Source organism: Triturus cristatus, chromosome 3_1 (assembly GCF_964204655.1).
Source record: "Triturus cristatus chromosome 3_1, aTriCri1.1, whole genome shotgun sequence".
NCBI lineage: Eukaryota > Metazoa > Chordata > Amphibia > Caudata > Salamandridae > Triturus > Triturus cristatus.
Window position 1 is genome coordinate 654,294,301 of NC_140583.1, and position 27,793 is coordinate 654,322,093.

The 27,793-nt window shown below is 47.1% G+C and overlaps 1 protein-coding gene across 3 annotated transcripts in view; it reads right to left on the reverse strand.

Annotated features, from left to right (window-relative positions):
- Positions 1-1,497: 1,497 nt before the first annotated feature.
- The window catches only part of CTDSPL2 (CTD small phosphatase like 2), a 471,093-nt gene continuing 444,797 nt past the window's right edge, over positions 1,498-27,793 (reverse strand). For all 3 annotated transcript variants that reach the window (XR_014978858.1, XM_085644683.1, XM_085644684.1), the window contains one exon: positions 1,498-3,280. Coding sequence is in view for 2 of the 3 variants with exons in the window: in XM_085644683.1 (XP_085500809.1) it covers positions 3,215-3,280 (66 nt within the window). In the remaining variant the exon portion in view is untranslated. The remainder of the gene's footprint in view (positions 3,281-27,793) is intronic.

Genomic DNA, 27,793 nt, shown 5'->3' on the forward strand with positions numbered 1-27,793 from the left:
TTATCTGACTAATGCTCTAGTATTCCATTGTTGGGGGAAGAACAGATTCTTTCACACAATGTTCTTTCCCCCATACTCTTGCAATTAGCAAGTATTCAATAAAGTATGGGGAGTCAGTCAACACCCCCGAATAATCATTTGTCTGAATAACATATGTGCAACTCCGGAATAGTGTCCAGCGTGCAACATTTAGAACATTGACATGAAAAAAAAACATATTTCAGTCTCCCAGATAACATCCAGATGGACTTGATGGTGAAAAACTGACGGCACCTTTAGAAGGAAGAGCCTTGGTAACAGGAAGGGTGCACCATTATTAGTCAATTCTCACCAAAAACTGACAGGCTGATAAGAGGAAAGAGGGTGAAGCTCACCCACTGCTTTTGTTAAAGTAATGGACACAAAAAATGAGGTCTTCTATGTACCAGATAAAGCTTTAAGTGCTTTTGAGTCAATAGAAGATCCAAAAAGAATAGTGCACAAAGGAGAAGCCATGCAAAAGAACTGCAGAGTAAACTCGCAACATGACGTTGGGAAGACAGGGGCTGTATCTGGGTATGGCCAAGCTGTAACCCGTCTTCATAATTTCAAGAAATATTTCAGCTAATACATGCTCAAACCTCCATCCTAAGAGTCACTCACCCCGCTAAACTATGCAAAAAGATCATTAGGTCACCATAGTTCAAGAATAAAGCAGATTCACACTTGCTCTGGTTACTTGGAATCAGTTGACATAGCAACATGTTTTAGGGTCCCATGAATGAGCACCTGCACCTCTTGGGTGGAACCTATGTGAAGCTGAAGAATGCATGTGAGAGAAACGTTACAGTAGGGCAGGAGAGAAGAGGATGTGCCTTGCCTATGTATGCAGTGATAATATAAATATTTGGCAATGCCAAGTACCCAATGTTCACATGATAAACCCCTACATCGCTGGAAAGCTCAAAGAGCTGCAACAGTGAAAACAGTGACAGATACCACAATGGTTCAATAGGTCATATGTTATAAACGAGAAATGTTTAAGACTAATGGCTTTATCGTAAAACCAGGGAAAGAGAACAATCGCAGTAAATGTGGTCAGAAACTAAATGTTAGCGCAAAAGCATATATAAAAAGATAACATTATGTACAGTTTATTTTGATAGACAGAAGACAGTGAGAATATGCCCAGATACCCAAAAGATAAATACATTCTTGAAGGATCTGCTTTTAAAAGAAATCCATCTGGAGCTTCTCCTTCCAGCAAAACACCCATAAAATACAAAATCAGATATCCATATTGCAAAAACTTTCAGTTTTCTGAAGAAAATCTGCCATGATGACCGTTATAACTGTCTCTTTAGAACAAGGATTTCACACAAAATAGACTTGCTCTACATGCTAGAACTGTCCTTTTGTTTGAGGGACTGGGTGCTGCCTTTTTTTTTTTTTAAAACACTTAGCTTCTATGTGCTACACACACACAACACATAGCATAAGAAAACACTCAACCGGATGAATAGTTAAAATCTTCATTAATACACTGAGAAAAGTTGACAATAACTCGTGCTTTTTTCCTTTTAAATCAAAAAAATTACAAAAAATTAATTTTTCCTAAAAAGATTTCTCCATATTGTAAGGGCTCCTTTTAAAATGAAGCGGTGTGGATTTATACAATAGGTGTACAAGTGAACATGTACTATACATTTAAGAAAAATTAACTCATTCTCTCGTTTGTCCACCTTTTAAACCCAATACTGTACTTTCTTAACAAGCTTACAAAATATCAAACCTCTTTAGAAAAAAAGTGCCTTTCTTTAAACATACTTTTGCAAGATAACTGACAAATATCCTGTGTTGTGTCTCAGCGCAGTCAAGGTCAAGAGGCAGAGCAGACTGCCAACATTTAGAAATTTCGCCCTTCAAAAAAAGTATTCCCACTCCACCCCCACCCCGCCCCCTCTCAAAGGGGAAGATTATAGTTATAAAAAGTGCCAACCTCTTACAATGACTGCTTTTGCGCCAGGCTTGTAGCACACTTTTCCAGAAGCTTTAGGAAAATATTGATGACAGCCAAGTTGCAGACTGCACTGTTGAATACGAGTGTGAGTCACTGTATAGGCAGACAGGCCACCGCTACCCAATTAATGATATAACGGCAAATGTGGCACAGGAGCTGCTTCCACCCATCCAGTGCAAAAAAACAATTACATTATTTTTTTAAAAACACTTACCCTCCCCACCTTTTAAATATTGGCTTCGCGATGTTGAATACTGCCTTTCGGAAGAAAAGGCAAGAGGGCAACAAAATGCATAAAGCTGCTTCAGTGGTGACCGGTACACAGCCATCTGCAGAAGAATATGTGCAGGACCAGTTTAGAAGCAATTCATCTACTCGGTTCATTGAGACCGGTGACTGTGATCTGTCAGATCTTGAAGTTCTTGTATATACCCGGTTTCTTGATTTGATTTCTTTTAAAGGTTTTGACAACAGTAGAATATTACAGGTACAAAATATAAATGCAGCTTTTTTCTAAATGGAACTTACATGGACTAAACCTAGAATTTTTTTAAACAAATATACAATTTGCAGGCAGAGAAAGCAGGAAAAAGATGGCCATTCAATTATATGATAAAAAATCCTAATAAAATTTGGCTAGGTCCAGAATAATCTATGAAGCGTCTCGACTAAAGGAATGCATAACGAAATCCTATCCTAATACAGGTCAAAAATGTAAAAAGGTTATAAACCTGAACAGGAAAATTAAAAACAACGTTTACTGGCCATTCCTGTTGAAATCGGACTCTAAAAGGTAACAGAAAAGTGGCTTAAAAACCCACTCGGGAGCACCAAGCAGAGGGGAGAGAAAGTCCGTTTCCACCCTGCTATGTCATAGAAGGCCTGCATCAGAGCAGGCCACATTTCGGCAGCAGCGAGGAGCATCCTCGTGCTTTCACAGATGTCCTCCTCGGAGCTGCACACACGCCAGTTCTGAAGACTTCTCGGTTTCAAGCCCCGATCCCACAGTAAGGAATGGGCGACAGATCGGCAAGTTTATCTCTGCATGTCTTGATTATGGTTGGGCACCAAATATAAGAAAAGCTAAGAAGGGGTACAAAAATGCAAAAATTTCAACAGTAATGGGAATGGGATTCTCGCTGTGTTTTCCAAAGTTCAGCACAGTCTGGCATCGTCTTCCCTAAACCCCTCCAGCGATCTGACAAGGCCTGATGTTTATTCCTGGGGTAGCAAGTCATGCAAGCGAAATCTGTCTCTGATATGAGGCCGCACATCCTCATTCTGTAAAGAAAGAAAAAAACACAAGGGGAGTTAACTCAGTTTACAATATATTTGACATGAGCAGACCACAGAGAATATTCAAGAGTGGACTTTCATTGGGATGGATAGAAGGGGCGAGTAGTTGTCAGGCCCACCACATACATGTATTTGCGTCACAAGCTTCACAAAATGGGCGAAAGGAGGAATAATAGAACTAGCAATAAACGTTCATTACCAATTTAAAATGCATTACTGTAATGACATTGATATCGTGAAGATCAGCAAAAAACATTTGTTCAAACATCTCCTTCCAAAGTTTTTGTCTCTACCTCACCCCAGTTACATTTTATACATTGGTTACCAAGATGTTGCATGTGAAGCGGACACTAAAGTAGAAGGCAGTGGTAATATGAAGGCGCATCAGATTTTCTAAGTTAAGTAGCGGCTGAGTAGCCCAGCTCTATTACAGTGAGAATGTCTAATAAGAAATAAGCAAGAATCGAGTCCCAGTAAAGAATAAAAGGCCATAAGCATCAGCTTGCTTGGAATGTTCAGTAGTGTTGCCAAAAAATACAGGTGGCGTCCACATGGCTCCCCTGCAGCTCAAAGCCACCAACGCAGCCTAGAGTCTGGGGGCTACTGTTGAAGCTAGTTACGATAACCAGAGTATCGAAAAGCTGAAATCTAAATGTGTGCAAAAGTCTCAAACTAAAAATAAGCACGTTTCTAAAGAAATTGGCACTAGTACACCAAAACACAGCTATGTTGGCTTTGCATAAAGTTATTTTTATGACAACTGTAGGAAGCTGGCTCTGCATATACTATACCAAAGTGAGGTATAGTGTGCACAGAGTCCATTGGAACCCCAAAGGTAGGCAGAGGTAAAGTTAGATAGCACCTCACTCTCTATTTGTGGTAACGTGGGCAAGCAGTAAGGCAGTATCAGAGGACAGTGTTAAGCATTTATTGTACACACTCAGTCAGCAAATGAACTCACACACGCAAAGACAACTTCAGACCAATTGTTTTTGTATAACCAAGCAACCCTAGCACAGGTAAGTGATCAGTCCTTTGCAGTAAATATACAGATAACAGTTTGGATTGCAATTGTAAATGCACTTTGTTTTGACTTACAGTATTGTTTCTGAGAAATGCAATGCTTTGTAAATATAGTATATATACTTTGTATAGGATTTTCAGTAAAATTACAGGTAAGTTACTTTTGAGATGACTTTTCTTACACAGGGTAGTATACCTGGATGCTACACTGGGACAAGTCCTGTAAACAAGCAAGTAAAATCGTTTTTGTTAGTTAGTACAATTTTAAAGAATTTCTTTAGGTTTTCAAACTCCACACTTGGAAACGTTTCCAAGAAAAACATTCAGTTATCGTATAGAGGAAAATAGTGTTATCGGTTTTAGGGTATTTGGTAGTGGGAGTTGAGGTTCTGGGGATAGACTCAGGGGTCCCCCAGGGTCAGGGATGCACTCTTACACCCTCAGCGGCACTAGGGCAGCCGGGTGCAGAGTGCTGATGCCCAATGTTATCCAATGGGGATAGGAGGCCTCCGGTTGGTGGCTGCTGACGAGCAGGCCACTTGGTTGTGGGAGCAAAGCTCCTAGACTTTAGCTCAGGGCAAATAGGGAAACAAAGTAGCACCAAAGGTGAACCCTCAGCGGCAGTAGGCCGGCCAGGTACAGGGTGCTGTTTCGATGTCTGAGCCCTATTTGCAAAGGTGAACCTCCGGTTTGCAAAGGCACTGCAGGCTTGGGGACGAAGGTCTTCTGGTTGCGACCACCACTTCAAAAGGTAAGTTGGGATCTTGGGGGTTGGTTAGGCACCGTCAGTTGGACCACCCAAGGCAGTGAGGCGTCTGCGTGCCTTTTAGGGTGGGATCTTACCACCAGCTCTTGGTCCCGGTTGGGGGGGGGGGGGCCATCCAGATTTAGGCTGCAGGCGTCGGCTGGAAGTTTGAGGCAGGTCGGGGGTCGCCGGATCTCAGGGAGATCTCCTCCTGATGTTTTCCCACTCGAGCTCGGGCCGGAGGGTGCAGAGTGGTGCGGATTTGCGGTGTCCGGCCGGAGATTAACAAATCCTGTGTTCACGCGAGATTGGTTGAAGGCAGGCAGGTCCTCCGGGGTTTGAGGTTGCTGGCTACAGGACACAACAGGATTTTGCAGGAGCAGGTTCGAGGTGGAGACAGGCCGGTAGGGCTGGGGCCAAGTCAGTGGGCGCCTTCCTCTCGTTTGCTTCAGCATGGCTGTTCGGTTCTTCTTTTCTTGTAGTTTCTGCTCATCTGAGGAAGCAAGGTTCAGGGGTGCCCCTAAATACTAGATTATGGGGCGTTACATGTAGGTAAAAAGATTGGGACCAATGGGTCCCTTCCCTGGGGTGGGTACACCCCCTATTATGCCAACCTCCAGTGGGAGGGGGGCATAAGCCTTTCCCTGGTTGGCTGAGTCCCCATCTGCAAGATGGCGGGGACTGAGTTATGCTTCACCTCCCTCCCCCATCTGATGGGTGGAGTTGGCAGAGGTGGGCACACCTCTCTTCCGCACTGGTTTTTGCCGCCGGTTCTCCCAACCAAAGCAGGGGTCAGAACCAGTGGGGACCAGTTGCTGAAAGCAGTAAGTGGCCTGAGGAAGCTCACAAAGGCGGCAAGCCTTTGAAGCTTCCCCGTCGTGGACCCTGCCCATCCTGGGAGAGTGCCTCGTCCCAGGATGTGAATTGTTTCAGGCCCCCGAGAGCAGCAGGCTCTAGACCCAGGGGTCCAGAAACAAGTCTGGAGATGGCAGCTGAAAGCAGCCATTCAGCCTGGACACTAGTGGTAGGTCCATTTTCAGGGCGCCTTTCCAAGATGCCCTCTGGATGCATTTTCCATTAAATCCCACAATGGAATCAGTGTGGGTTTAATGTGCTGAGAAGTTTGATACCAAACTTCTCAGTTTTCAGTGTAGCCATTATGGTGCTGTGGAGTTCGTAATTACAAACTCCCAGCACCATATACTCTTAATTGCAGAACTGCACTTACAATGTCCAAGAATGGACTTCGACACTGTAGTGGTACAGGGCTCATGCACCACTGGTATAGTGCACCCAGGTAGAGGGGTGACTGACCTATGCCAGGGCAGTGGGTTGTAGGCATGGCACAATAAGTGCTGTAGCCCTTAGAGGCCTTCTCTGGTCACAGTGCCCTGGGTACCTGTGGCACGATTTACCAGAGGCTGACCTGTGGCTAGAGATGCCAATTGGGTTTCGGTTTTAATGCAGTTTTAGGGAAAGAACATAGGTCCTGGGTACCCGATTAGCAGGAGCCCAGGGCACACTCAGAAAGCACATCAGCAATTCAGCAACAAGCATTTGCAATGCAATCGGTCTAGCCTTTGGGACCTTACATGTATTTAGCTATGCAGCACATTAGCCGAGGTGCTGAAACATCTACTGTTCTTTAACATGGAGGGAAAGTAAGCACCAAACTACACGCTAGGTATGGGAACACATGGAGAGAAATATTGCCTTTTAGGGGGAAATGGTATAGTCCAAGGCTCTGTTTTTACAATAAAATCAGGGCCTTCGGTGGTCATATCACTGAAAATACAAGATTTGAAAAAAATCTTATTGTCTACGGGTGCTTGAGGAAGAAAATTTCTATGGACTGGAATCTAGAGAATGCTAAAGTGATTCTGGTATTTTACTGGCCACTGCTGGCCGTTTTCTATCAAGAATGTTAAATAGAGGCAGTTGCCAGAAAAAAAAAAAAAAAAAAAGAGAAGAAAGTCCCTCAGCAGAAAGCAATTCTGGTATTTTACTGACCTCTGCTGGTCGTTTTCTATCAAGACAGTTAAATAGAGGCAGTTGAACAGAAAAAAAAGTCCCTAAGCGGAAGCAGACAAGTCCTAGGGCTGATCTCCACAGCCCACAAAGTACATACACATAAGTATATAATAAGTATATTCTAAAGTATATACAAGAGGTCTCGAGTGCTCGACCTAAAAAGTGGGGGCAACCATGCAGAAAGAAGGCACTTTCTCACAACGACTGCTACCCCTATTGTGAAGGCTCCTTGTCTTATTTTTCACATCTAGGTGTACTGACACCTAGTGGCAGGAATGAAAACTGCTTTGAAAAAACGATTTTCGCAAACAGGTGGGTACTGGAACTAGTCTACTTCAGTCAAAAGTATGAGAGAATAGACGGGGAAATAAAGCTTCCAATTCAAAATGCGGTTTACCCTTAACAATAGGACTTCTCACTGGAGAGAGCACATGCAACAAGCCAGTATGATCTAGACTGAGTTCATCTAGATGCACAAAACTTTTGCAGTCTGGACGGCTATCGCATACATTATTCAAGTGTCCACCTATTTAGCACTATGTAATGCAAAAACAACAAGACATTGTGGGTAGGGCCAAGGGCAAAAACTCTGCCACTTGTATTTAGACTTGGGGGCCGGTTTAATATTTGGCAGACGGACTGTACACTATCAGGGCAACAAAGCAAATTACTCCATTGCCCTGCATGAGAACCTGCCTGCCAAATTTAGAAATGCACATCAGCCTGACAGACATTTCTATCATTCACCGAAACTGCTGTCAAGGCGGTTCCTGTGAACGTACGGTAAAGTTTCAACATTTTTTATTTTCGAAGAAAAAACACCAAAGTGGGTTTTTGTTATTGAATATAAAAAAAAATAAGGAAACAATGCCCCCTTCACCATGCGATTTATCTCCCTTGGCGAGGGGGGCATTTTAGATTTTAACTGCCTTGACGCCAGAGTTTTCCTGGTGGTCACTGCCGGTAAAAAAACCCCCAAAAAACAAAACTGCTCTATATCTACCGATCTAAATTGGGCGGGCAAACATTTAGCCATTTTTCCAATAGCATTTAGTTAGGCCATCGAAGAAGTTGGGCTATGGCGGGGAGTATTCTCCACCGTTGCCAAACTATGGTCTGACCCCATACACATTTGGCAGTAAGGATTCTCTGTTACGAAGGAGCATGCTTACCGCCAATAGATCAATTGAGCTGGTGGACTTCCTGACAAGAATCTGAACAACCAGATCTTCACAAAGGAGGCACATGTGTGCAAAGGCTAGCATCTTAGAAACCATTCAGTAAAAAGGACAAGGATATTCCCCTCGGCCATAGTTAGGAGGCCTTACCACAAAGGAAGCTAAATTGCTGTCACCTAAATGGGTTGAAAGGTGTTGGCAAGAACAGAAAAGGCTAGGCTGGTGCCAGCAGGATGACGGACCACGCAAGACTGTGCAACCTAGTAAGGGGTCCCTCAGAACAGCTAGTATGTTTACAGGAACTTCCAAAGCAAGACCAAGATTGCCCGCTAGAGAAATGGAACCTGCATCTATCCATAAGGCAATGTTATTAAATTTTATGTGCAATGTTTCAGAAATGCATCTGTCTGCTTACCCCTATGGTTCATGAAATAAAGGAATGTTAACTTAAGCTGTAGCTTCCTGAAGTCACTGTGCATCACTATCTACTGGGCACTACCTCTTCATCTTGGAACCTCAAGTCCAACAACATGGAGTGACCCTCTTCGAGTGAACATTAATAAGTACTTGTGTGTCAACTATGAAGAATACAAAAAACTGATTGATGGAATTCTTGACTTTATTTCCGCCACTGTGTAAATAGTCTGGGCATCCCAGACTATGGTGTTATTTTGCACACCATGCCACTTCAGTTTGGTCCCAGCCACATGCATATCAGTCTCGACTGCTCCAATATGACGTCCCTAAGCTAGAACACAAGCAACCCAAGGCTAGTTTTGCCCTTGTTAGGGCTCATCAGTCAAGGTATAACTTGATTCTAGTGGCACAATGCACACAGGACCGGTCTTCGGTTTCTTGTAGTATAGTTCAGGGAGGACCGCAGCGGGTAGTTCGGGCTGGACTGTTCCTACTGGAGCAGGGCCAAAACTGATTTGCTTATGGCTGGGTCCAACTTCAATGGCATGGTTTGCAAAATAACGATGGACTGGGATGTGGCCCAGAGTACTACCAGTGGCTGAGATTATTTCAAGCATTCCATCCTTCACATTTTTGCGCACTTCTATCTCAACTATGCCACTTATACAATTTGTTGCATCTTCCACATCATTAGTTTCTATTAAATTTAACATTTTTAATCCACTTTTGTCTACCTGAGTTTCTTCCGTGAGCTGCTTCACCTTGTTAGTTCCTTTTTGTTGAGGAACCTGCTCTGCTCTCCACCCCCATCTTCCATGTTTCTGCTCTCCTGTGTCCCGCTTCACATTACTAACCATTTCCTAAGGCTTTTCAAATTGGTTCCACTCTCTAAGCAATGTTAACGTTTGACACTCATTCAGTAAAATAGGAGGCTAAAAGAAGAAAGCAGTAAAACAATGATTTCTGAACGAGAGATTATAACCCTGATCTAGTGCATTCTAGGGATCTAGTATGAGGCAGTTGAGAAGTGTGAAACCTCCACGCTCGCATTAAATTTGTGCTCTGAGAGGGCATGGACCGAGTTTTAGTAAACTGGGACCTTGCCCATTGAGCTGATTTCTTTTAGAAAAAAGGAAGACTATTGTCCATATTTGGCTGATCTAAGAGAAAGAAAACTGCTGTGGACACAATGGTTCTAAAACACCAAGTTGTTGATCACAGGCTGCAGGCTCATGGATATGAGATTGTTTAAAAGCCCTGCAGGGTTATCATAGTAAAAAGTGAAATTCGTGTTTAAGGGGCAGCCGGTAAAGACGGGCGACTTGCCAAAGAATAGCTAAGAAAGACTTTAGTGGGCTATTCTGGAACTGATGGCTGTAGACCGAAGCTGAGAAAGTAAGCGTTTTCACCTGTGCCAATGTCTGGAGAAGCTTTAACTACGTGACCTGCCATTGAGGGGACAAGATTCTGGTCTCAGGTGAAGCGTGAGGAACAATGAGAGATTTGCATATTCCTCTTGACAACTTCACAGTTGGGATTTTGGCCAATGCTAAAGAAAAGGCACTGCAAAAATCAGAGAGCCCCTACAAATCAGAGGCTAAAGATTTGAGTTGTCAAACATATCTAGCAACCCTATCCATTCTTAACAAAATTAGCTTAAGTGAACCCGCTCAAAATATTAGAGAGGTCAAAAATCTGCCCCACTGAATATCCTGAAAGGTTGTAGTGTCACAGCAGCAGGAGCAGATCCAGTGATTGTCAACAGTAGGGAGGCCAGATTATGCTCCTCATCTTTGCGTTGGGAGGCATATCGAAGACCCTGGTGAGCAGTATCTTGTCTGGATGGTACATGCATAATTCTGAGCTGATACTAGTTACACCTATTGCAACTACTGTAACAAGTGCCCTATGACTTCTTTTTTGCACACGGAATTGAGTGTTGCACCCTTACAGGACCACAGCCCAGCAGCACCTACAAGTGCCCTGAACAAGCAAAGAGTTTCTCAGATCGGTCTGAAACTCCCACAGAAACCATTGTCTACTTAGGGAAGTATAGGGGAACAGGCTATTGGCGATTAAGATAGACATGATAGAGAACAACTGTACCAAGCACAAATCTTTTCCTCCATCATAGGATCTCTGGCTTGCAAGAGCAACTGGAATGTAATAACATTCAGAAAATCCATCAAGAAGGATGGATAAGAAAGACAATTTATCAATTTATGTAATCTGTTCAAAAGGTTTGCTTACCCTTACAAAGTTCGCTTAGTATGAAAAATATGCAATATTTCGAGTAACTGTGCTCCGTTTTCATGTGGCAACAAGATGACCTGCTAACTGTGAATGTTATCCAACAGATCCACTGTTTAGCATTTCAGTAAAATTGAAATACTGATCTAGCTATTGTCTACTTTGACAGACATGATCCTGCATCTGTGGCAGCAAATGCGATACACAGAATCATAGTTCCCTCCAACATGCGCGCACACAGGGCTTTTTACCAGCACGAACACGCTTGCAAAGTGCGCAGGTCACCAAGAGCCCGTTCCTCAAGCCACATACTTAAAGACATGACGCGGAGCGGTTGCAAAGCTGTCACTTTAATGGTGAAGTGCTAGGAGCAGCGGAAGCACGTTTGAAAAGAGACGGAAGAGCAGCGGTTACAGACACGTTAGATATGCTGCGCATTAGAGAGCTTGCAGTTTCTGCTTGCTTTGTTAATGTCAGGGGGCTGTTTATGACTGCTGTGATGGTGTGGAGTAATAGCAGTGCTTCCGTCTTTGGAAGTGGGGAGCCAAGTTCAAGTCCAGGCTTGCATCAACTTTATTTTTTATTCCCTCCCCCTCCTCAGAAAAGCTTCTGAAATGCCTTTATAATCACAAAAGGCAATGTTCGCCTCCAAGGAAAATTTTTGCCGAAGTGTGCACTCTGGGTAAATCACTTAATCACCCTCCCCACCATATTTAAAAAACATGAATGTGTGTTTGTGTAATGCAACTGGTGCTCACGTAAAACACTGACTTTACATTATATAAAACTTTAAAAACTACTATAAGCAGCAGCATTTGGGGACACAAAGCAGGAATTAATGTTTTGTACACAACATATATTTATTGCAGTTTACATTTCATTCATAGTACTCGCAGTTGCTACTGTTATGAACTGACTGGTTCTCAGTTCATGTTTTTAACTACTTACTCTTAATAAATACTTGCTATGGTGTATGCTTCTTCAATTTCCCCGTGATTAGATAAAGGTAAAGAAACAGCCTTTTCATGCTGTTATCAACAGCCCAGTGGCGGCTCCTCTGCTAAGGCAGAAGAGCGTGGCCCCACTCCTGCTGTGCAGCAGTAAAAGAAAGGAAAATCAAAATGATAACACAATGTTATTATCATTTTATACTTCCCTGCTGCGGCAGCATGAGGGCAGGGTGGGGCTGCTTTGCTGACAGAGCAGGGGAAGAGTGGTGAGCACACTAGTGTGCATGATGCTTTGACCGGCCCTCTGGGGCCGGTCAAACAGTGAGGCGCACTTTAGCATGTTCTCCATGCAGGCTGCACTACAGTCTGCATGGAGAACATGCCCAGGCCTCCAGTCCCGAGTGCCGAACACGACGCTCAGACCAATTACAATGCTGCATTGCAGCAATGTGATTGGTTTAGGGGAGCCAATCACAACAGTATTGTAGCACTGGGATTGGCTCAGTGGAGTCTGGCTGCTTCCTGTTCGGTGGAGGAGAAAAAGTGGGACAAAGCGGCAAGTGGATTTTTCTTTTTTTATAATTATACCTCCTTACACCCTCACCTCCCCACCCCACCACCCCCAACCCATGCTGCCTGAGCCAAAGCAGATGCCATATTATACAAAAAACAAAACAAACAAAAAAACATTACTGGGCACCACAGGAGTTAAAACACGTTGTGAACTTCAAAAAGGCCATGTTATAAAAATGTGTCGCCACAGTATGCAGTGTCCCCTCAAGGTAATGTCATTAATGGGAAAAGTCTTCCTTGATAATCAGCTGTTCACTGTCTTAAATTAGAAAATTATTCTCTACAGAAGTTAAGGTTTGAGAAAATAACACCACAGGATGTACTGCAAGGATGCATCCATTTCTGCAATGAGGAGCAGGCCTTCATCTGGATCGTTCAAAATAGGGTAGACCATAACCAGTTCCTCGAATTAGTGAAAGGCTCATCTTGTATCACATCCAATTTGAAGGGTTCCCCTTTCCTGGACCACTTTAACATATGCAACCTTGCTTTGCAAAAATTCTGGACAAAGGTCAGAGAGTTTAATGGTCAAAGTAGGGGTACTCCGGCCTGTACGATTCCGGAAGCCCAGTGGGCTACTTATCTGACGGAGTTATATAGGGTACCTTTAGTTTCAGATGGCCCTCAACATATCTACGGGCAAACTCTCCCAGCCAACTGATTTTCAGTAAAGGAAGTTAAGGAAGTTATTGAGTGAATAAAACGCTCTTGTGCCGCCGGCCCTGATAATGTTCCAGCGGTAATAATTAAAACAAATAGTGTCTGGTGGGCTACAATTTACTCTACCTTGTTTAGCTGGGTCGTAGGGTCTGGCCTTTACCCCTTTACTTGGAAGGGGTCCATAGTAAAACCGATTTTTAAAAAACAGGGAGCGGTACAGACCCAATGCATTATAGGCTTATAAGCCTCTTGGATATTTCATTAAAGATATACTCCAAGATTATCCTAGCCAAACTTGAAGAATGGGCCACCGAAACTAAGAGAATCCCACTAGAACAAGGGGGTTTTCGGAAGGGTCAATCCACCATAGACCACTGTTTTGCTTTGTGGGCTATTACTCGAAAGGCTCTGGAGGAAAATCAAGATTATGCAGTTTTGTAGATTTCCGGACAGCATTCGATTCTGTTGACAGGGATATTTTGTGGGGAAAACTTGCTGCTTGGAATCTACCACCATACCTTCTTGGGGCTCTTCAATCCTTGCACTCTGGCAATTGTGCTCAGGTGGAGTTAGACAAGTCAGGACAGTTGTCCCAAAGAATCTTTATCGACATTGGCCTGCGCCAGGAGTGCGTTTTAGCACCCTTACTCTTAGGCTATTTTTGGCCGACCTCCCAACTGTTATTTCCCAATCAAAGTCTTTTTCGCCTAAAATTGGGGACCAGCATATCACGTGTCTGCTTTATGCAGATGATTTGGTATTATTGGACTATACTCCAATTGGTCTGCAGAGGAAACTTAATGCATTGCCTTCTTATAGTAAGCAGAACAAGCTCTGCATTAATCTGGAAAAGACAAATTATGATTTTTGGGGAAAAAGTGCATAGTTTTTCCTGGCATCTAGATTCACAGGTGGTGGAACAAGTGGATCAATATAAATACCTGGGTTTAACCTTTAGGAGAAATCTGAATTGGGGCGCACATTTGGATGTCATTAAGCAAAAGGCCCTATTGCAGGCAAGCTGTCTATCGGGATTCAATTGTAGATTCGGGGGGCATCCCATTTCTAAAGGCCTATGAAGGGAAGATTCCACCGTTAGGCCTGTATGGGGGAAGAGGTATTTTCTCTTGATCCAACCTATGAATGGGACAGACTGGAAGGGGTAGTGCTTAAAAGACTTCTATCACTCCCCCAAGGTACCATGGTCCAGGCTATAAGGAGAGTGCAGTCTGGTTTCTTGGAACATGGCGGCCGCTACTCGGGCTCTAAGATACTTTAACACTAGTTGGAGGAGGATGATGAGGTGGTTAAAGTCTCCAAATTGTGTTGGGAAGAGATCCAAAGTAGTGAAAGGATGTGGGCAAAGGCCGTTAGAACTAGAATAACTGCAAAGAAGAACCTCTATTTAAATAGTGGTACAGTCACATCCTGGCTCACTTTTGCAGGCAAACGAGTACTGAGAGAATCTGCTGCTATGTCATTAGAACACATTGATTTATTATATTTAAAGAATAGTAGCTTCTCGTTTGCTTCATTTGGCCAGGATTGTGTTTTCCCTTATTTATCACAGTTACCAGATCCAGGTTTGAGAAAAGAAATGTTAAGGGTTCGAGTGGGATGTAATCCAATCTATTCATCCCACCTACATAGAGCAGGGGCACAGAATAATAGTGGTATTTGTCCCTGCCCTTTGAAAGCTAAATGAACAAGTTACTTACCTTCGGTAACGATATATCTGTAAGAAACATTAGTTAGTTTCCTTACCTTAGAATATCCCCAGGCGTCAGGCTGGATCCGGAAAGATTTTTCATCAGCAGTAACCTTGCGCGTCGGTAGGCGTCATCTGCGAATCCGTGTCCATCGCCGTGATCACCGGGATGACGGAGTACGTAGACGCCGCTGTCGCGTAATGACGTCAGTTCTTGTACATAGCTTTCCACGCCAGGAACGCAGAGCCATGCAAGAAACAGACACTGGTGCCATGAATCTAGGGCCCTGAAAGGGATGACCTTAACCCTAGATATCAGTTCGCAGAACGGGGAGGATGGGTGGGGCTGTAAGGAATCTAACTAACTAATGTTTCTTACAGATATATCATTACCGAAGGTAAGTAACTTGTTCATCTGAAAGAAACACGTTAGTTAGATTCCTTACCTTAGACTAGATACCCCAGCTATACCAACCCCAGTGGTGGGTCTGCGAACCAAGATCACACCAGGAAGTCCTGGAGAACAGAACGGCCGAAGAAGCCATCACTCCGGACTTGGCTGTCAAGGCAGTAATGCTTGGCAAACGTGTGCAGCGAGGCCCACGTTGCTGCCTGACAAATGTCCTGCAGAGGAACTCACCGTCCCAAAGCAGTAGTAGCTGCTGTGGCCCGGGTGGAATGGGCCCTCAGCCCCACAGGAGGATCCTTCTTAGCCAAGGAATAACTGGCCTTAATGCACAAAACGACCCACCGAGAGATGGTCCGCTTGTGCACTGCCCGCCCCTTCTTAGCGCCCACGTAGCCAACGAAGAGTTGGTCACCCACCCGGAACTGTTTTGTGCGGTCCAGCTAGGAGAGCGCACGTTTTGGGTCCAGACAGTGGAGCTTCTCTTCCTCTTTCGTGCGATGCGGAGGTGGTAAGAAGGTGGGCAATGTAACAGACTGGCCGATGTGAAAGGCAGTAACCACCTTAGGAAGAACGGAAGCACGAGTCCTTAGAACAACCTTGTGCGGATGGACAGAGAGGAAAGGAGGTTTAGAAAAAAGAGCCTGGAGCTCAGCAGTCTTGAGAGTCAGGAAACGAAGAGGACAGTTATGGAGTGGCTCAAAAGGAGCACACATCAGATAGGTTAACACCAGATTCAAGTCCCACTGAGGCATTACGAAAGGGACAGGAGGAAACATGTGAGTAATGCCTTTTAGGAATCTATTTACAACAGGGGACTTGAAAAGAGAAGGCTGATCAGGAAGCCGTAAAAAGGCAGAAACAGCTGAAAGATATCCCTTGATGGTGCCTGTAGGAGAGTAGGGTCTGCTTCCTATGGTCACCCCCACTTTTTGCTTTACTGGTTTACGACTTAGATGTGGCTGTGGGCCTGCTAATCAGACCCACAGCCCAGCTGTGTTCTCTCTAAATTCATACTATGTACTTTAGGTGCATAACCCAATTGGTAATGATCACCTTATTGGACCCTGTACAGTGTACCTTAGGTACCCAGGGCATAGGTGTACCCTAGGCCTACCAGGGGCTGCAGCATGTATTATGCCACCCCTGGCTGGCCTCCCATCATGACAACTGGCTGATCACTCAGCTGGGGCAAGGTCGTGTAATCACCCCTTGCTTAGGTATAGTATCCCTATACCTACCTTATATATAGACACATGGGTAACCTATCAGCCACTCCTATGGCAGGGCTTAACAATCCTGGAGGCAGAGTGCTTGGTAACATGTGAGATGGTGCTCTAGCATGAGCTGAGCCTGTCTGCAGCTTTCGGAACCATGTCCTTATAGCTGTTCTATGATATCGCCTACCATAAACTCTAAAGGTGCCTTATAATCCTCGCGGTTATGGTAACTATGGTTTGGCTTTATCAAAACATGTCGTGTAAGGTGTCTAACACTTTGGAATACTACCCCCACACCATTTCTGGTGGGGAGGATAGTATTCCCCCCTTCTAGAGTGGGAAGACATGTTGAAATCCTACTACCCGGTTAAAGTTAACCAGCATTACAAAATGGATGCTGCTGCCACAGGCACAAGTCTGACCTCCTGCTGCTGGGAGTCCTTCCAGCGAGGGAGGCTTGGATAATAGGCTTCCTGCCTTGGGAGGTGCTAGCACCACCCCAGACAGGACTTAGTGTATTGGGGCATGGAGGGATGAAAGAAACGAGACACTGCCTGGGGCACTCCAGCCCCAGTCCTGGCGCGAAACTGGACAAAGGGAAGGGGGTGTAACCACCCCCCTCCCTGGTCCCACCCATAGGAGGGACCTAGCAGGTAACCCAGCCCCCCAGATTAGTATAAGAGTGGGAGCTGAGTCCCTAGGACTTTGGATTATCCTGAATTGAAACAAGACATGAAAATCTGGACCTTCGACGACAAGAAGAAGACTGAAGAATCTCCCTTGTGGCCAAGGAGTGGCCACCCTGTGCAAACAGGCACCATCAAGCAACCTGCCGTTTGCTTTGCCCAAAGTTCTACGAGGAACCGACAGCAGAGCCCGACCAGCGCCTTGACTTCCAGACTTCTCCGACCCTGATCCACATCCACAGCCAAGCTGAGATCCGTGGAGGCGACGAGAGACATGGGACCGGCTACCTGGGAAAATTGGCGAGTAGCTTCCAGCACAGCTTCTGAGGCATCCTCGAAGTTGTACTCTGGGGATTGAGAAGCCCCAACCCCGAGCACCATCTGCAACGAAGATCAGCCCTCCACACTCCACGAGTTCTGCGTGGGGCCCTTCTGCATTTTCCTGCTCGACGCGTCTGTCCGGTTGCTGGCCCGTTGGCTAGTAGCCTCTGCGACGACGAACCTTTAACTTTCCACTGCTGGTCTGGTTCACCCAGACTGGCCCTTGCTTCCCTGTGAAAGAGAAGCATCCCAGACCTTCCTGGTCTGCACCTGAAGCGAATTCCCCTTTCCGCGTGGGTTGCCTTTGCCAAGGCTTGCTGACTCCAATCGGGAGGTCGACTCCGCCAGCAGCAAGATCCTTCATGGGACAGCTCGTATCCTGGTTCTGGTCATCCTCGACGCCTCCTGGTCCACGCAGCTGCAGAGACAGGCTTCACGACATCACCTGTGTTCTGCACGACATCGCCTGGTTCCTTCCTGGTTCCACACGGTCACTGGCTAGTGACCCAGACTTTGTCCCCTCCGCTTGCAGGTGTTCCTCCTCCAAGATCCACCGTTGGATCCACCGGACATCTTCCTCCTGGCCGCCTGCCAGCATCTGTTCTTCAGGCATCCATAGGATCCAGCGACGACACCCGACACATCTTCACACCTATGCACCCGTCTCCTGTGGGTGAGGTAACGAGAGTACTCCGGTGCTCCAGTGGATATTGACTATCCAAGTGTCTAAGTCTTGAGTTGCTTCCTCCTAGTTCCTTCGGAAGTGTCCTTATTCTCCCTATTTCTACCTGTTACATTCCCATTGACTTTAATGTAACCCGCGTGTGTGTTTCCACACTGCACACGCTTCCCGTGGGCCTCCTACTTCCTAACTCTCGGTAGGGTAGTGTAGCTCCAGCGATTCCCTAGGCCCTAGGCCTACTCCCTGTTCGTGACGTGGTACTTATACCACTTTCTTAGTATATGGTTTGCGTGGCCCCTGGGCCTAACTGTATTTTCCTGTGTAACTTAACGTATGCTACTTAAGAAATTGTTTGTACTTAGACCTCTGACCTCAAAGAGTGCTGAGGGTATATGCTAGAATAAATACATTCTAACTTTATATATACTTGGTGTGGTGTCCTTTCATTTGGTATTCAAGGGACTATAATGGTATAACAGCTGGCTTCACATGCCATACAGAGTTTAGCCTAAGACTGCTCTTGTCCATGCTACCACTAGGATAGCTGGTCTATAAGGTTGACTTTACAACCAATCACCATAAGGGTTGTTTGGACTGATACAAGGTGTACACTAGAACTAGTGACATCATATATCAGGCCAACTTCTCACAGTGTCCAGAGCAGAGCCCTGCTGGGCTAGGGAAAGATGAAAGAGGAGAACCTCAGAAAGAGGGGCGGAAAGGGAATCCACAGCCTTTGCTGTGCACCATTCCACAAATTTGTTCCACCTGCAGGCGTATACCGTTTTAGTGGAAGGACGCCTGGCTGCCAGAATGACATCAAAGACTTCAGGAGGCAAGTCAAATGGCATCAACTGCCGCCGCTCAATCTCCACGCATGGAGGTGGAGTCTGGACAGGTTCGGGTGGAGGAACGTCCCCTGCTGCTGCGACAGAAGGTCCTCCTGAAGAGGCAGTCGAATCGGGGGATCGATTGACCGACTGAGTAGCTCGGGATACCAGTATCTTCGTGCCCAATCTGGAGCCACAAGCTGACTTGGGCCCGGTCGCGCCTGATCTTCTTCAGAACTCTGGGCAGAAGTGGTATAGGCGGAAAGGCATATAACAGACCGTAACTCCACTCTCGACGAAAAATGTATGACACTGCGCGTTCTCTTCGGTGGCGAATAGATCTAACCAAGGCTCTACCCATTGCCGAAAGAGGCCACGTCCGAGTGCAGACGCCATTCGTGATCCATCATGCACCGGCGGCTGAGTTCGTCCGCCCTGGCGTTCAGAGAGCCCGCCAGGTGTTGAACCATCAGGGTGATGCCCTGATGTTCCAGCCATGTCCAGAGGCGCAGAGCCTCCTGACAAAGGGTCCACGACTCCACCCCGCCCTGTTCTTTGCAATACCACATGGCGGTGGTACACTTCCCTGGACAGAGGGAATGGCGGTGGTGTTGTCCATGAACACCTGCACTACACTTCCCTGGACACTGAACTGAAGGAATGCCTTCAGTGCAAGCCAGATCGCCCTCAGCTCCAACAGGTTGATATGGAGCCGGGACTCCGCCGGAGACCAGAGGCCTCTGATCTCCGCCTCTCCCATGTGGCCCCCCCATCCCAGGAGGGACGCTCTGCCACTGACCCAATCGCGGTCCGGGAGCCACCACTGCAACTGTCTTGCAGTGCCCTCCGAGATCAGGATGTGGTCTGACAGGTTGCCCTGATGTTGAGCTCACTGGAACTTCAGGTCCCACTGCAGAGCCCGCATCCGCCACCTGGCGTGATGTACCAGCGAGATGCAGGAGGCCATCAGACCCAGCAGCCGTGGGACCATCCTGACCGAAACCCAGGATAAAGGCTTAAAGATCGGAATCAGAGCCTGAATATTCCGAACTCTCTGTTTGGGAGGATAGACCCGAAACTGCGCCGAGTCCAGAACCGCTCCGATGAAAAGGAGCTTCTGGGAGGGACTCAGATGTGACTTCGGCACATTGATGGAGAACCCCAGCAAATGCAGGAGGTCGGCTGTAGTTTGAAGGTGTTAGACGACCGCCTGGGGCGAGCCCGCCTTCAACAACCAGTCGTCGAGATAGGGGAAGACTGGAACCCCTAATCTGCGCAGATGAGCTGCGACCACCGCCATCACTTTCGTGAACACCCGAGGGGCACTGGTGAGGCCGAAGGGGAGTACGGTAAACTGAAAGTGCTCGTGGCCTACCGTGAACTGCAGGTAACGCCGGTGGGCCGGAAGGACGGGGATGTGAAAATAAGCGTTGTGCAAGTCCAACGCTACCATCCAGTCTCCAGGGTCTAGGGCAGCCAGAACCTGAGCTAATGTCAGCATCTTGAACTTCTCCTTCCGGAAGAAGGCGTTGACGCTCCTGTGGTCCAAGATAGGGCGTAGGCCCCCTTTGCCCTTCTTGGGAACCAGAAAGTAGTCGGGGTAACAACCCCGTCCTACTTCTGGGCCAGGAACACGCTCGATGGCCCCCTTGGCCAAGAGGGCCGTAACTTCCTCCTGCAGAAGTTGCAAGTGAACCCCCGACATGCGGTGGTACTGCGGTGGCATGGCTGGAGGGGTCGCCTTGAAGGGGAGGGAGTAGCCCCTTCAGACGATTTGCAGCACCCACCTATCCGATGTGATGGTACGCCAGTGGAGCAGGTGATGGCGAACTGCCTCCCACTGGCGTGGAATGGGCCTGAAAGGTCGGACTAGAAAGGCTTTGAGGCAGATGCTGCGGGAGCAGATGTGGACTGACCGGCTCTCTGTCCCCCTGCGGCGGAATCCACGTCCGCGATCGCGTTGAGGCTGGTTCTGCGGCCTGTGGCTAGACGGACGGGCGGAGGCGCCCCTTCCTTGGCCACAAAAGGGGCAAAAAGCAGAAGTTTGCGGGCGCGGGCCGAGAGGCCCAAGGACTTGGCCGTAGCCCTGGAGTCCTTAAAGCGCTCCAGTGCACTATCGCTTTGTCGCAAAAAAGGCGACGGCCATCGAAGGGCATCTCCATAAGTGTGCTCTGGACATCCCTAGAAAAATTTGTGGATCTCAGCCAGGCGTGACGACGAATCGCCACCGTCGCAATCGCTCTACCTAGCGAGTCCGTGGTGTCAAGCCCACATCGAATGGAGTACCATGCTGCATCCCGCCCCTCAGCAAGAGCCAGGGCGAGCCGTGTCCGGGTCTCCTCCGGACACTGGGGCAGCACGTCCGCCACTGTATCCCACAAGGAGTGGGTATAACAGTCCAAAAGGCAAGCGGTATTAATGGATCGCAACCCCAAACTGAGGGAGGAAAACAGTTTCTTCCCAAACTGCTCCAACCTTTTGGATTCCCGATCCGGAGGAGAGGAAGGGAAGGCGGTCTGGGACGTAGAGGCCTGGATAACCAGACACTCAGGGGTGCACTGACAGAAAGCTGGGGTCGCCTGGGGCAGGGCGGTGGCGCCGGGCCACGTTCCGGTCCACAGGAATAACTGTGGAGGGCTTGGACCAAGTGCCCATCAGAACGTCAGTGAGGGCCTCATTGAACTGCAGTAGAGGCTACGAAGAGCTTACTGGCGGTTGAAGCACCTCAGTGAGGAGGTTAGTTTTCACCACCGCAGCAGGGAGCTCCAGGTGAAGGGTCTCGGCAGCCCTGCGCAGCACCACAGAATAAGTTGCACCCTCCTCCGTAGCCACGGAAGGAGGAGAGATGAAGCCAGTGTCATGCGAAGTGTCGAGACCACTGGCATCCCCCAGCTCGTCTGCCCAGTCCTGACTTAACTGGCACTGCTGTGCCAGAGGGTCCTCAGACCCCTCCCAGTCCTCCCCGTCATCAGTCTCCTGGTATACAGGTAGAAAGGACGGAGCCGGGTGGTAGATGAAATGCTCATCCATCGGTGCCGGAGACTGAGCCGCTCCGACGCCGGACCCGGGCTAAAACTGGGGACTGCGTCGTCCGAAGACTGCGCCGGGGCGGTACCATAGGGGTTGGCGTTGGCGGAGGGGTCGTAAGGTCAACCAGCGTCGACCGGAATCCAGGCCTGGATCCCAGGCGGAACTGCGGCGGTGGGACCAAAGTAGACGGCGCCGGGGCCGAAGCCGCCGGCTCGCTATGCCTCCCAGTCGGGCCTGCAGGGCCCAAAGGCGCGCCGGCAGGTCTCGACGGCAGAGCGAGACTCCTCATGGCCACGAGTAAGTTCTGAATCTCGCCCGGAGTCGCATTAGGCCCAGAGACCGGAGGGTATGGGGCCGGATGCGACCCCTGCGGCTCCGACGGAGCCGTGCGGGTGGTGCCACCCAAACCCTCAGCCGAGTCAGCCGACCGGCGAGGGGAGTCAGAAGAGCGATGTCGCTTCTTCGACTTCGTCTTACTGTGCCTCGACTTACCTGAATGCGAGGACTTCGAACCCGACGAGCGGGGACGGCTTCGGCTCCGCGACCGTTCCCTCGACCTCCTCCTCGACCGGGACCTCGAGCGGCACGGAGCAGACTGCCGGATCTCGAGGAGCTTGCGGAACCGCTCCCGCCTAGCCTTCGAGGTCAAGGTCCGGCAGTCGGAGCACGACTGGTCATCATGGTCGGCCCCAAGGCAGTAGAGACACTGACGGTGGTGGTCGGTAACCGACATCAGTCGGTGAGAGGCGTCACACGGCTTGAACCCAGGCATCCCTACCGACACCATGAGTCGAGGTCGGCTCGAAAGAATAGACCAAAAAAGTCCAAAAAGTGACTAAAGGGTATGCTCTTCCCGGATCTGCGCTTACTGGCGCGGAAAAAAGAAGAACTGACGTCAGCACGCGAGGGCGGCGTCTAAGTACTCCGACGACGTCATCCTAGCGCCGAAGACGGACGCGGAGTCGCAGACGACGCCTACCGACGCGCAAGGGTACTGCTGACGAAAAATCTTTCCGGATCCAGCCTGACGCTTGGGGATATTCTAAGGTAAGGAATCTAACTAACGTGTTTCTTTCAGATGTACTCTCAAGCATATTCTTATGGACTGCGTTTTTTATCTTGCGAATCGGATCAAGTTTTCAAGACCTTTGTTTTTTAAATCTGATGCTCTTCATAGGAACAAAGCGGTGGAGTTATGGTCTAAGATGCGATATTTAGATGTGGCAGTTGGGATTGCTCGGTTTTTACGATCTGTTAAACAGATTTTTTTAAATGAAATTTAATGGGGGTGGGGCGGCGAGGAGGGGGGTTCATTTAAAGGTTTTAATTGTTAAGTGTGCTTTTTAGAATGTTTTATGGACAATTATCTAAAAACATGTTTTTGAACCTGAACCTTGTTACGTTCTAACATGATGTTTGTTAAATGTTTTGCATTTCAAATATTTTCAAGCCTCAACTAGTACAAATAAGAGTGCAACCATTTCCAAGTCATACCATTTACATTTGGCGCTGTTAGATCTTGGGAAGGTAGGGGAATGGATGGCTGTTAGGCTTTTCTCCTGTGTGTGCCGATCTTAGAGCAGCATGCACTTTTTTTTGCCAATTCACCATGAACCCACTACAAAGACCTCATAGATGTGCCAATCAATAAATTGGTGGTCCAGGCGTGACAACAGAAAGGTAGTGCAGTCAAGAGAAACGGAGTCATGAAAATCAGTCTGGCTGTCAAAAACAACAAATGTGACAGTAAATGTGTTCTTGCTAAACTGATTACGGAGGCTACATTTTAAAATATCTTATGGTGTTAAGACACCTTCTGCAGAGATATTTGGGTGCTCAGAAAATCTCAAGGGGTAATAGTAACGGTAGGAGAACTCTAGCGGATAATGCAGTTGCTGGAGAGATCTGTGTTTTGTCTAGTTACAGTTTGGATGCATAATGCTGCATAGAGGGCTAACACATCTCCTGTGAAGCACACTATGTGACAAGCAAATAACAAATGTAATTGTAGATAGGAAAGTGGGTTTTTGCTTTTGACACATATCCTTTATTACTTGCAGTTCATAAATTGCAACCCATATAATATAGCACAATAAGCTATGAACCAGCATAAACAAACAGCTTGCAAACTGACAGGCATGCGTTTCGAACCTTATGGTTTTCTTTATCAATTTGTCTTAGAACGCTGCTAAAAATGGTTGCATTGCATAGAAGTAAAGTCTTATAAATACAGACATAGCCCAAGCACTGTTACATTTTAAATCTAGACTTTGTTTCTCCCAGCTTTGCACTCTTAACATATGCCTACCTTCTTACCGTACCTGCATACAGTCTGTATACAAGGGGTAAACAAAGTCAAAAGCCTGCCCCAAATGTTTCTCTTAAGTACTTGACTTGTAAAGTGATAAGTTATGTACCTTTATTTCCCCACCATTTCTTTGTGCATATGCATTAGGCTCCCGGTGACCCCCAACCAGGTTTATTTTTTAATAAAAGAAGGGCTGATTGCCCTTTGATGAGGTCTTTGTTTTGGACCAACTTAAATTGTAAATAAGAGAGCCCATTCACAGTCTGCATATTCCGGTTTGTAACAATAAAGCAGACAACCTGAGGGCGCTGTTCAATGTGCCTTGGTGTCGGCAATTTACACTAGGAAAAAAGTCAGCATATTTCACTGACATGACCAGCATGGATCTGGGTTCAAACTAATAGCTGCCTCCTAACTGCTTGCATCAACCCTGCTGTTCAGAAAAATATTATAATGGTACAACCTTCTATGTTCAGTCCTTTTCTAAACCTAGGGTGTAGGTGCTACAGGAGTGAACAATAAATGTCACAAAGGTATGTATGTACTTTGCAAAACTGTCTCAAGACCCTATTATAAAGAGCTATACATGTGTAATGAACAAGTTACTTACCTTCGGTAACGATATATCTGTAAGAAACATTAGTAGTGATAGATTCCTTACCTTAGAATTACCCCCAGGCATCAGCCTGGATCCGGAAAGTTTTCGTCAGCAGTATCCCTGCGCGTCGGTAGGTGGCGTTGTGCGGCTCCGCGTCCGTCGCTGGCGTTGTGGTTACCGGGATGACGTTGCGGGTGCTACTTAGACGCCGCCCACGCACACTGACGTCAGTTCTGTACACGACTTTTTGCGCTAGTAACTTCGAGCCATGCAGGAAACTGACCACTAGGGCATTGAAACAAGGGTCCTGAAAGGGATGACCTTAACCCTAGAAATCAGTTTGCAGAACGGGGAGGATGGGTGAGGCGGTAAGGAATCTAACACTACTAATGTTTCTTACCGTTACCGAAGGTATGTAATTTGTTCATCTGAAAGAAACACATAGTGATAGATTCCTTACCTTAGAATAGATACCCCAGTAATACCAACCCCGGTGGTGGGTCTGAAAACCAAGATCACACCAGGAAGTCTCGGAGAACAGAACGGCCAAAGACGCAGTCTCTACGGACTTGGCTGTCCAGGCAGTAATGCTTAGTAAAAGTGTGCAGCGAGGCCCACGTAGCTGCCTGACAGATGTCTTGCAGGGGGACACCATGTCCCTATGAAGTAGTGGCTGCAGTAGCTCTGGTGGAATGAGCACGCAGTCCCACCGGAGGTTCCTCTTTAGCCAACAAGTAACAGGCTTTGATACACAAGACAACCCAGCGGAAGATAGCCCTCTTGTGTACCGCCCAACCTTTCTTGGTGCCAACGTAGCCAACAAAGAGTTGGTCATCCAACCGGAACTGTTGTGTGCGGTTGAGATAAAATGAGCGCGCACGTTTTTGGGACCAGATGGTGGAGCCTCTCTTCCTCCCTGGAAGGAGGCGGAAAGAAGGTGGGCAAGGTAATAGTCTGCCCAATGTGAAAGGCCGTAACAACTTTTGCCAAAATGGAAGGACGGGGCCTGAGTACAACTTTGTCTGGATGGACTGATCAGAAAGGAGGCTTACAAGAAAGAGCCTGGAGCTCACTCACTCGCATAGCGGAGGTGATGGCCACCAGGAAGGCAGTCTTCAAGGTCAAGAGACGAAGAAGACAATTGTGAAGGGGCTCAAAGGGAGCGCACATAAAGTATGTAAGAATCAGGTTCAAGTCCCACTGAGGCATCACGAAAGGAATAGGAGGAAAAAGGTGTGTAATGCCTTTGAGAAGGAATATGCTACTTACCAGTATGCATCTGTTCTTGGCATGTAGAGCTGCAGAGTTGTACACTTAGCATAGATCGCCATCTGGTGTTGGGCCCGGATGTTTGCAGTTTGTTTTTCTTCTTGGACAGTCTTTGGAAGTCACGAGTTTGGTGACTCCTCCTTCGGTCCGTACTGCGCATGGGCTTCGGCTCCATCCTCAGATTGTTTTTCGCCAACAGGGAAATGATGGAGCGTAGTAATAACAGTGAGAAACCCATGTGTTGTATCTAAATAAGATGTACTGGAACGGATACAGGTAGCCGGGGAGGCGGGTGGGCGTGTACAACTCTGCAGCTCTACATGCCAAGAACAGATGCATACTGGTAAGTAGCATATTCCGTTCGAGGCATATGAGCTGCAGATTGTACACTTAGCATAGATTACATAGCAGTACCCAACCTTAGCGGCGACCACCGGTATCCGTTGCAGCTGTTTGAAAAAGTGTCTTTAGTACAGCCTGGCCCACCCTAGCTTGCTGCTTGGAATGCACATCTACACAGTAGTGTTTTGTGAAGGTGTGCGGTGTAGACCATGTGGCTGCTTTGCAGATGTCATCTAAGGGTATATTCCCTAGAAAAGCCATAGAAGCCCCTAACTTTCTTGTAGAGTGGGCTCTAGGAGGAACAGATAATGTTCTCTTTGCCTTTTGATAGCAAATTTGTATGCATTTTACAATCCACCTAGCTATCCCTGATTTAGAAATGGGGTTGCCTTTATGTGGTGGAGAGAAGGAAACGAACAATTGTTTAGTCTTCCTGAAGGGTTGCGTTCTTTGTATGTAGTATAGCAACGCCCTTTTCACATCAAGTGTGTGTAAGGCCCTTTCTGCAACAGATTGGGGTTGCGAAAAGAAGACAGGTAATTCCACTGATTGATTGAGGTGGAAGGGGGAAATGACTTTGGGCAGAAACTTCGGATTTGTGCGAAGTATGACCTTGCTGTGATGCATTTGTATGTAGGGTTCCTGTATGGTGAACGCTTGTATTTCACCAACCCTTCTAAGGGAAGTGATCGCTACAAGGAAAGCTGTTTTCCAGGTGAGAAACTGTAGCTCACATTTGTGCATTGGTTCGAAGGGCGGACCCATTAGTCGTGTAAGAACTAAATTTAGATTCCATACAGGGGAAGGTGGTGCCCTGGGAGGAATTACGCGTTTAAGGCCTTCCATGAAGGCTTTAATAGCGGGCACTCTGAAGAGTGATAAATGCTGTCTGTTTTGTAAATAAGCAGCGATCGCTGCTAGGTGTAGGCGTATGGATGAATATGCCAGGTTACACCTGTGAAGATGGAGCAGATAGCATATGATGTGCTGTATGGATGCATCTAGAGGGTTGATTGTATTGTTACGGCAGTAAATTACAAATCTTTTCCACTTTGCGGCATAGCATGCTCTAGTGGTAGGACGTCTGGCTTCCATGATGATGTTCATGCAATCAGGGGGAAGGTTAAGGTATCCGAATTCTAGGATTTCAGGAGCCAGATCGCCAGGTTGAGCTGAGCTGGGTCCGGGTGCCTGATTTCTCCATGGTTCTGGGTTAGGAGGCATGGGGATAGATGTAGTTTTTGATGTGGTACCACTGACAGTTGTAGTAG